Source organism: Oncorhynchus kisutch, unplaced genomic scaffold (genome assembly GCF_002021735.2).
Source record: "Oncorhynchus kisutch isolate 150728-3 unplaced genomic scaffold, Okis_V2 Okis02a-Okis13b_hom, whole genome shotgun sequence".
In the NCBI taxonomy this organism is placed as follows: Eukaryota; Metazoa; Chordata; class Actinopteri; order Salmoniformes; family Salmonidae; genus Oncorhynchus; species Oncorhynchus kisutch.
In genome coordinates this window covers 9,956,145-9,965,893 of record NW_022261979.1, presented here as the reverse complement: position 1 = coordinate 9,965,893, position 9,749 = coordinate 9,956,145, and the positions used below count along the sequence as shown (strand labels likewise).

Below are 9,749 nucleotides of genomic sequence, written 5' to 3'. Positions count from 1 at the left end.
TTCTCTTCACTTTTTTTTTGTACAGAGTTATACGTGTGCTTACGGCTTGTTCCCCATTCACAACGTTTATATTCCATTCACTTCTTTTTAGTTGAGTTATTAACCCACCTGTTGCTTGTGGGGGGGTATAGTTAGTGACAAGCGGTGTGACTGTGTGTGTTTCTATAGAAACGGCTCCAATACCTGCCCTCCCGTGACACCTCGGCACGGTATGATACACACGAGACTTCTACGGTGACCTGGGCATAACGGGGCACGCAAACCTGACTCTCTGCATGTGCCTTGTTCCCGTTACATTCAGAAACATTTGTACCAGGAAGTATTTACCTGGATAACATGCACGCTGGAAGAACTCAGCTAACTTCAAAGTAGCATAACTTTCGTTCAGGTTGGACTATTTTATGCGAAGTTCAAGCTGCTCATTTGAAAATGTGGACTGAATGGACCTAAAATATCCGGTAATGGCGTATCGATAATGTCGACCGTCCTATCCTGTAACAGAAGTGGTCAACTACGTTGAAATTGGATGCATTTTGTATTTGTGTGGGGGTAATGATCTAGCACAGCCTTAGATACTTTCACCCCGATCGTCATGAACTCTGAAAAGCCCAGTTTTCTATCGCAACCTGTCGTGAAGAACATATTCGTGTATCGGAATGGAGATCCGTTTTACGAGGCTCGCCGGTTAGTGGTAAACCAAAAGAGAGTGTCCAATTTTGATACTTTTCTTCGAGATGTGACCGGGGGTGTGCAGGCTCCGTTTGGAGCGGTTCGGAACATCTATACCCCTAGAATGGGCCATCGGGTGGCCTGCCTGGACCATCTACAGAGCGGGGAACAATATGTCGCTGCCGGGAGAGAGAAATTCAAGAAATTGGAGTAAGATAATTGTGTGTGTGCGTAATAATTGTCTGTTGTATTAGTTAATGTATATTATTGAAGGATTCATTGATGTTCATTGTATACTGAATGACAGACTCGCTGTCTGTGATGTTCATTGTATACTGAATGACAGACTCACTGTCTGTGATGTTCATTGTTTACTGAATGACAGACTCACTGTCTGTGATGTTCATTGTATACTGAATGACAGACTTGCTGTCTGTGATGTTCATTGATACTGAATGACAGACTCACTGTCTGTGATAATCATTGATACTGTCTGTGATGTTCATTGTATACTGAATGACAGACTCACTGTCTGTGATGTTCACATTTCAAGGTCGAGTTGACCTCACCCTACTGATGTTCCAATAACTATAAAAGAGTGAAAACCCTAATTTGAACTGTTACAATTGGACAGTGTTCCCTAAACATGTAGGCCACTGTACCCACTAATTGTTTATCTGTAAAGCAGCTTTTTATTAAAGGGTTTGTAGAGATGGCATTTAGCCCACACTCCTTATAGAATCTATTCTTAGTAGTTGTATCCTCATATTTTATCACGGAAACGTTTTTTTCATCATAATTGTCTCTCTGTTGTAAATTGCAGTCACTTAGATAGGAGCTTTGTAGAGATGACACTGTGACATAGAGACATAGAGATGACATTGTGACATAGAGATGACATTGTGACATAGAGACATAGAGATGACATTGTGACATAGAGATGACATTGTGACATAGAGACCTAGAGATGACATTGTGACATAGAGACATAGAGATGACATTGTGACATTTGGACCACACTCCTCCTAGACACATTATATGGCCTCCTGAGTGGCACAGCGGTCTAAGGCACTTACCTCTCAGTGCTAGAGGCGTCACTACAGACCCTGGTTCGATCCTTGGCTGTATCACAACCAGCCATGATCGGAAGGAGTGTGAGACCAGCGTCGTCCGGGTTAAGGGAGGGTTTGGGCCGGGGTAGGGCCGTCATTGTAAAATAAGAATTTGTTATGAACTGACTTGCCTAGTTAATTAAATAAAGGTTAAATAAATAAAAATATTCTGTAAAATTTCTGACCAATTAAACCAGATAATTGCAGTTGTGTGTATAACGTTGTCCCTCCATTGTAATTGCAGTTGCCTGTGTATAACGTTGTCCCTCCATTGTAATTGCAGTTGCCTGTATATAACGTTGTCCCTCCATTGTAATTGCAGTTGCCTGTATATAACGTTGTCCCTCCATTGTAATTGCAGTTGCCTGTATATAACGTTGTCCCTCCATTGTAATTGCAGTTGCCTGTATATAACTGTGTCCCTCCATTGTAATTGCAGTTGCCTGTATATAACTTTGTCCCTCCATTGTAATTGCAGTTGCCTGTATATAACTTTGTCCCTCCATTGTAATTGCAGTTATTCACAGATAGGATCCAGAAAGAAGAGGATGCTCCTTACTTCTTCAGGGCAGGTGAGATGACTTGTTGCACTATCCACCATTCACACCACTTTACCAAGAGAAACTCACTAGACCTTGTCTTCTACTGGTCCTGGCTTGCTGGCCATGCTGTGCTGTCAATTAGACTGCAACTGTTTTTAATGATTGATGACATTTGCCCTTCAAAAGGGAAACATGTTTTTAATTGTTCATCATTCAATCACAATATGTCCTGGTCTCTGAGTGCCTGTTTGAGAAGCCCTGGTCTCTGGGTGCCTGTTTGAGAAGCCCTGGTCTCTGGGTGCCTGTTTGAGAAGCCCAGGTCTCTGGGTGCCTGTTTGAGAAGCCCTGGTCTCTGGGTGTCTGTTTGAGAAGCCCTGGTCTCTGGGTGCCTGTTTGAGAAGCCCTGGTCTCTGGGTGCCTGTTTGAGAAGCCCTGGTCTCTGGGTGCCCTGTTTGAGAAGCCCTGGTCTCTGGGTGCCTGTTTGAGAAGCCCTGGTCTCTGGGTGCCCTGTTTGAGAAGCCCTGGTCTCTGGGTGCCTGTTTGAGAAGCCCTGGCCTCTAGGTGCCTGTTTGAGAAGCCCTGGTCTCTGGGTGCCTGTTTGAGAAGCCCTGGTCTCTGGGTGCCTGTTTGAGAAGCCCTGGTCTCTGGGTGCCCTGTTTGAGAAGCCCTGGCCTCTAGGTGCCTGTTTGAGAAGCCCTGGCCTCTAGGTGCCCTGTTGAGAAGCCCTGGTCTCTGGGTGCCTGTTTGAGAAGCCCTGGTCTCTGGGTGCCTGTTTGAGAAGCCCTGGCCTCTAGGTGCCCTGTTGAGAAGCCCTGGTCTCTGGGTGCCTGTTTGAGAAGCATCAGCTATGAAAGGTGTAATGTCAGTCACCACGTTTACATGCGCACAGTATTCTGGGTAGTAGCTCATATCCGCTTAAGGTCTTATTTGGGATTAGATGTTTACATGCACCTTTGATATCCTGCTCACGAGTATCACTGTACCCATGAATTATCAGAATGTTCGTCATTTAAGTTAATATGGGTTAAATGGATTAGTAACTTCAACATGGACACTGACTGTATGTAGGCCTTTAACCTCTCACCTGTAGAGTAATATAGTATCAACTGCTGCAGAATTATCAATTTCTTGCAGTATAATTATACAACAAATGTTAATTTAGTCTCGGGAACAGGAGTGGAGAAATATGATTTCTTTCAGCATCTCTTGAGAAAATGTGAATGTGCGTGTAATGTGTTGTCTTTGACTCTGTTATGCAAGCAGACACTATTTCAACCACATAAAATATGCATCCAAGACGAACTGAAGTCTTATCAGAAACGGGTTTTATAATTTTGACAGCTTTTCATTTCCTTTAAACCGGTCAAACTGATGATAGTTGGACATTTTGCATGGGGACTAGTCTTTCCACTGTTCTGGGAGTTATTGAGTTTTCTCCCCGGTCCCTAAAACAAAACAGACAACTTTACCGGTGTTAACTAGGTTACTAATGCATTCGTTCTATCGATGTAAGACATTATTCTGGTCAGCACTACTTTATTTAGTTTTCTGGGGCAACAAGTTATGACAGAACAGAAGCTGCGTCTATCTTAACTATAGTTGACAAACAACTGGCCGACCAAATGTCAGAAATGACAATATGGCCGACCAAATGTCAGAAATGACAATATGGCCGACCAAATGTCAGAAATGACAATATGGCCGACCAAATGTCAGAAATGACAATATGGCCGACCAAATGTCAGAAATGACAATATGGCCGACCAAATGTCAGAAATGACAATATGGCCGACCAAATGTCAGAAATGACAATATGGCCGACCAAATGTCAGAAATGACAATATGGCCGACCAAATGTCAGAAATGACAATATGGCCGACCAAATGTCGGAAATTATAAGCAGAAACTTCAGCTAACTATCAGCTAAATAAATGATGGAATTATTGTGGATGGGAACTACAGGAAGCTACTTTATGAAGTGATTTGTTTGACATTCAGATGTTATTGTAAACAGGATATGATGTTTCCCATCTAAAATTAGCATATCCCAGGAACATTATTTATCTCATAACTGGGATACAAGCTTTTTGGGGGGGGGGGGGGGGGGGGGTTATTGTAAACAGGATATGATGTTTATATGCATCAAGTCAAAAACAGAATACTTGATTATGACGAATAATAACAGGATATTAGTGTGCATGTAACCGTGGTAACCTGAATTATAACAGGATATTGGTGTGCATGTAACCGTGGTAACCTGAATAATAACAGGATATTGTGTGCATGTAACCATGGTAACCTGAATAATAACAGGATATTGTGTGCATGTAAACGTGGTAACCTGAATAATAACAGGATATTGTGTGCATGTAAACGTGGTAACCTGAATAATAACAGGATATTGTGTGCATGTAAACGTGGTAACCTGAATAATAACAGGATATTGGTGTGCATGTAACCGTGGTAACCTGAACAACAACAGGATATTGGTGTGCATGTAACCGTGGTAACCTGAATAATAACAGGATATTGGTGTGCATGTAACCGTGGTAACCTGAATAATAACATGATATTGGTGTGCATGTAACCGTGGTAACCTGAATAATAACAGGATATTGGTGTGCATGTAAACGTGGTAACCTGAACAACAACAGGATATTGGTGTGCATGTAACCGTGGTAACCTGAATAATAACAGGATATTGGTGTGCATGTAACCGTGGTAACCTGAATAATAACAGGATATTGGTGTGCATGTAACCATGGTAACCTGAATAATAACAGGATATTGGTGTGCATGTAAACGTGGTAACCTGAATAATAACAGGATATTGGTGTGCATGTAACCGTGGTAACCTGAACAACAACAGGATATTGGTGTGCATGTAACCGTGGTAACCTGAATAATAACAGGATATTGGTGCGCGTGTAACCGTGGTAACCTGAATAATAACTGGATATTAGTGTGCATGTAAACATGGTAACCTGAATAATAACAGGATATTGGTGTGCATGTAACTGTGGTAACCTGAATAATAACAGGATATTGGTGTCCATGTAATCGTGGTAACCTGATTAATAACAGGATATTGGTGTGCATGTAGACACGGTAACCTGAATAATAACAGGATATTGGTGTGCATGTAATCGTGGTAACCTGATTAATAACAGGATATTGGTGTGCATGTAACCGTGGTAACCTGAATAATAACAGGATATTGGCGTGCATGTAACCGTGGTAACCTGAATAATAACAGGATATTGGTGTGCATGTAGACACGGTAACCTGAATAATAACAGGATATTGGCGTGCATGTAACCGTGGTAACCTGAATAATAACAGGATATTGGCGTGCATGTAAACGTGTTCAGTGCTGTTTGAGAAAGATCAGCTTAGTGAGAGGCGAATACACCAGTGTTTAGGCACCTCCTTTTTTGTGGTTTGTGAATAATCACTTTGTTGGCAGATCGGTGACTATGAATGACTAATGTAGTGATGATACAGATTTACAACCTGGAATAGCATCTTTAATCAAGCATTGTTGTCCGCCGCAGAGCGCCTCGTGGTCAGATCTCTTACCACACACCGAGAGGTGGAGACACTGACGTCACACGTCCGTAACCTCCTTGTCCAGCGCTAAGGGTTTTATTTACAATCAGTTTATTGGCAGAGGAGCAGCAACAAGCACACAGGCTGTGTTCCCAAAATGGGCACTTGCAATCCTATGGAAGTGCACCACTTTTGACCAGGGACCATAGTGCTCTGGCCAAAAGGTAGGGCACTCTATAGGGAATAGGGTGTCATTTGGGACACAGACACTGCATGATTTCTGTTCTAATCATGATTAGTGGAGGTTTAATAGGCCAGTCTATTTATGAGAGCCACACTCACCACTGTCGTGTTCCTCTGATTGGTTCAATTAAAGAGGCCCTCAAACAACACTCAGAACCCTGGCTGTGACCAAACAGCCTGTCGCACTTAAGAGGAAGTAGGGCTAGGATGGACTGTTAACTGGGTTTAGGACTCTTCCCAAACAGGCAGTTAACCCACTGTTCCCTGGTAGGCCGTCATTGTGAATAAGAATTTGTTCTTAACTGACTTGCCAAGTTAAATAAATCTCTCCTGTACTTTTAGCCGTATCCACAGGCTAAACCGGTGCCCCAGAGTCGAATCATTGTATCAGCAAGATTCCTGAAACCCATCAAAGAACCCTGTTCGATTTTGTAAGTTCAACTTACATTTGTCCCTGTGTGAATGTGTCTGTGTGTTGTGTTAATATACAGATAGACCCTACTACATCATCACAGTTGTTTGTGATTGATATGGATCTGAACTGGTGCCTGATATTAATTGTGTTATAATTAACCAATAAGGTTCGAGGGGGTGTGGTTTATGGCCAATATACCACGGCTAAGGGCTGTTGTTACGCACAACGCGGAGTGTCTGGACACAGCCCTTAGCCGTGGTATATTGGCCATAAACCACACAGCCGTACTGCTATTATAAACTGGTTACCAATGTAATTAGAGCAGTGAAAAATACATGTTTTTGTCATACCCGGGGTATACGGTCTGGTATACCACAGCTGTCAGCCAATCAGCATTCAGGGTTCGAAACCACCCAGTTTATAATTACATTTAACATTTTGAGTCATTTAGCAGAAGCTCTTATGCAGAGTATTCATCTTGAAATAGCTCAGTGAGCCAGCCAGGTACGACAGTCGTAGTGAGAATGTTGTATTCATCTTGAAATAGCTCAGTGAGCCAGCCAGGTACGACAGTCGTAGTGAGAATGTTCCGTGTTCTGACTGTGAAGTTTTCTGATTCTCCTGACAGCGTGGTAGCGAATGGTGATGTGTTGACCCCAGCGTTAAGACTGCTGATACCCCAACGGATACTGGGCCAATACGACAGGGTTCTGGAGATGATCACTGACAAAATGGGTTTGAGAATCCTGGGGTGTGTACGAAGGTACCCAAACGTCATTGGTTTCACTTAAATAGATGTTGTTTTAAGTCAATTCATTAATCTGTTTCATACATATTTTTGGGCCGCAGTTTCCCAGACACATATTTAAACCTAGTCCAGGACTGAAAATCATACTGAATGGGGATTCTCCAATCAAATACATTTGTGTTGTTGTTCAGGATTAATCTGTGTCTGGGAAACTCGTCCTGTGAGTTTCATTGTCAACGTAACATTAGATCTGGTTTATAACGTCTTCGTCCTCTTCTTCCTAAATGACAGGTGATGTGTGAGTTTCATTGTCAACGTAACATTAGATCTGGTTTATAACGTCTTCGTCCTCTTCTTCCTAAATGACAGGTGATGTGTGAGTTTCATTGTCAACGTAACATTAGATCTGGTTTATAACGTCTTCGTCCTCTTCTTCCTAAATGACAGGTGATGTGTGAGTTTCATTGTCAACGTAACATTAGATCTGGTTTATAACGTCTTCGTCCTCTTCTTCCTAAATGACAGGTGATGTGTGAGTTTCATTGTCAACGGAACATTAGATCTGGTTTATAACGTCTTCGTCCTCTTCTTCCTAAATGACAGGTGATGTGTGAGTTTCATTGTCAACGGAACATTAGATCTGGTTTATATAGTCTTCGTCCTCTTCTTCCTAAATGACAGGTGATGTGTGAGTTTCATTGTCAACGTAACATTAGATCTTGTTTATATAGTCTTCGTCCTCCTCTTCCTAAATGACAGGTGAGTTTTCTCCTCTTTTTTTACAGCCTTTACACCTTTGATGGAAATCATGTGAACGAGGGAAAGGACTTGGAGACTGGGCAGTTTTACGTGGCTGTTGGGAGAGACAAGTTTAAAAGACTTCCCTACAGTGACCTTCTGTTCACCAAACCAAGGGGAATACGAAGGACTACAGGGTGAATATCTCAGAAGGCTTCTGACTCATTGGATTGTTCCTTTTGTTCATTCCTTACTTCATTCATTGTTCTCTCCTTTATTTCTTTACTCTCTCTCTCTCTCTCTGTCTCTCTGTCTCTCTGTCTCTCTGTCTCTCTGTCTCTCTCTCTCTCTCTCTCCTTCTCCGTCGCAGAAGTTTCTTACACTTGATGTGTGAAGCACAATGCGTTTTCTACTGTTGGGTTTCCTGTTTCCTGTCGATCATCTGATCTTTCTCACACGTTCTGTTTTTGTTTTTCCCAGATCCAAAGCTTCCTCATTACCGCCCATATACACATCTGGAAAGCAGAACAGAAACAGTGTAAGAGTTGTCTTGAAAAGCCAACTTCTTTGAGAATGAGTCTTCTTCATAAAACAGTTGACTTATCTAATGTTGACGGTCCTTTGTCATTCCCAAAGCCTAAACATTAAGACAGTTGACTTATCTAATGTTGACGGTCCTTTGTCATTCCCAAAGCCTAAACATCAAGACAGTTGACTTATCTAATGTTGACCCTGCTTTATCAATCCATACGACTAAACATCAAGACAGTTGACTTATCTAATGTTGACCCTGCTTTATCAATCCATAAAACTAAACATCAAGACCAACAGAATATTCCGGAGTTCTCTTCAATATAAAGCACTTTGTGACGTGTTCTTAGGACTATATGAATACAATGTGATTGACTGATTCTATATCTCACTCTAGTTGACGGTGAACCACAGTAAGTCTATGTGGCGGTGCAGAGAGCCAGCAGACGCCAAGATATCTGCGCATGATACGGACCGCACGTCGTCCATCGTCAGGCAGATCTCCCAGCAGAGACTCATGATCCTCAGGAAGAGGAGGAGTGGTCTCAGTATCTCCCTGGGAACACAGGACAACGGTAGGAATGGCCCCTGACTGACTGAGATACTAGAGGTACGACTGACTGAGATACTAGAGGTACGACTGACTGAGATACTAGAGGTACGACTGACTGAGATACTAGAGGTACGACTGACTGAGATACTAGAGGTACGACTCAGAGCAGGGCCCTATGGGGCGTGGTCAGGTCAGGGGTCTATGGGGGTGTGATCAGAGCAGGGCTCTGGGGGCGTGGCTAGAGCAGGGCTCTGTGGGGGCGTGGTCAGAGCAGGGATCTGTGGGGGCGTGTTCAGAGCAGGGCTCTGTGAGGGAGTGTTCAGAGCAGGGCTCTGTGGGGGCGTGGTCAGGGCAGGGCTATGTGGGGGCGTGGTCAGAGCAGGGCTCTGTGGGGGGGTGGTCAGAGCAGGACTATGGGGGTGTGGTCAGAGCAGGGCTCTATGGGGGCGTGGTCAGAGCAGGGCTCAGTGGGGGCGTGATCAGAGCAGGGCTCTATGGGGGCGTGGTCAGAGCAGGGCTCTATGGGGGCGTGGCTAGAGCAGGGCTCTATGGGGGCGTGGCTAGAGCAGGGCTCTATGGGGGCGTGGTCAGAGCAGGGATCTGTGGGGGCGTGTTCAGAGCAGGGCTCTGTGAGGGTGTGTTCAGAGCA

At 43.5% G+C, this 9,749-nt stretch overlaps 2 protein-coding genes across 9 annotated transcripts in view; both read left to right on the top strand.

The window, feature by feature from the left end:
* The window catches only part of LOC109885449 (sodium-dependent dopamine transporter-like), a 59,355-nt gene extending 59,106 nt beyond the window's left edge, over positions 1 to 249 (top strand). The window contains 1 exon segment of the mRNA XM_031811821.1: positions 169 to 249. Within this exon segment, the coding sequence (XP_031667681.1) occupies positions 169 to 249 (81 nt within the window).
* LOC116359320 (doublecortin domain-containing protein 2) overlaps positions 52 to 9,749 on the top strand; it is a 34,511-nt gene continuing 24,813 nt past the window's right edge. For 7 of the 8 annotated variants that reach the window (XR_004206680.1, XR_004206679.1, XM_031812184.1 and 4 more), the window contains exons 1-7: positions 52 to 879; positions 2,299 to 2,353; positions 6,458 to 6,546; positions 7,159 to 7,293; positions 8,064 to 8,213; positions 8,497 to 8,554; positions 8,945 to 9,122. Coding sequence is in view for 6 of the 8 variants with exons in the window: in XM_031812184.1 (XP_031668044.1) it covers positions 593 to 879; positions 2,299 to 2,353; positions 6,458 to 6,546; positions 7,159 to 7,293; positions 8,064 to 8,213; positions 8,497 to 8,554; positions 8,945 to 9,122 (952 nt within the window). In the remaining 2 variants the exon portion in view is untranslated. The remainder of the gene's footprint in view (positions 880 to 2,298; positions 2,354 to 6,457; positions 6,547 to 7,158; positions 7,294 to 8,063; positions 8,214 to 8,496; positions 8,555 to 8,944; positions 9,123 to 9,749) is intronic. The other variant, XM_031812181.1, reaches the window with a different exon arrangement.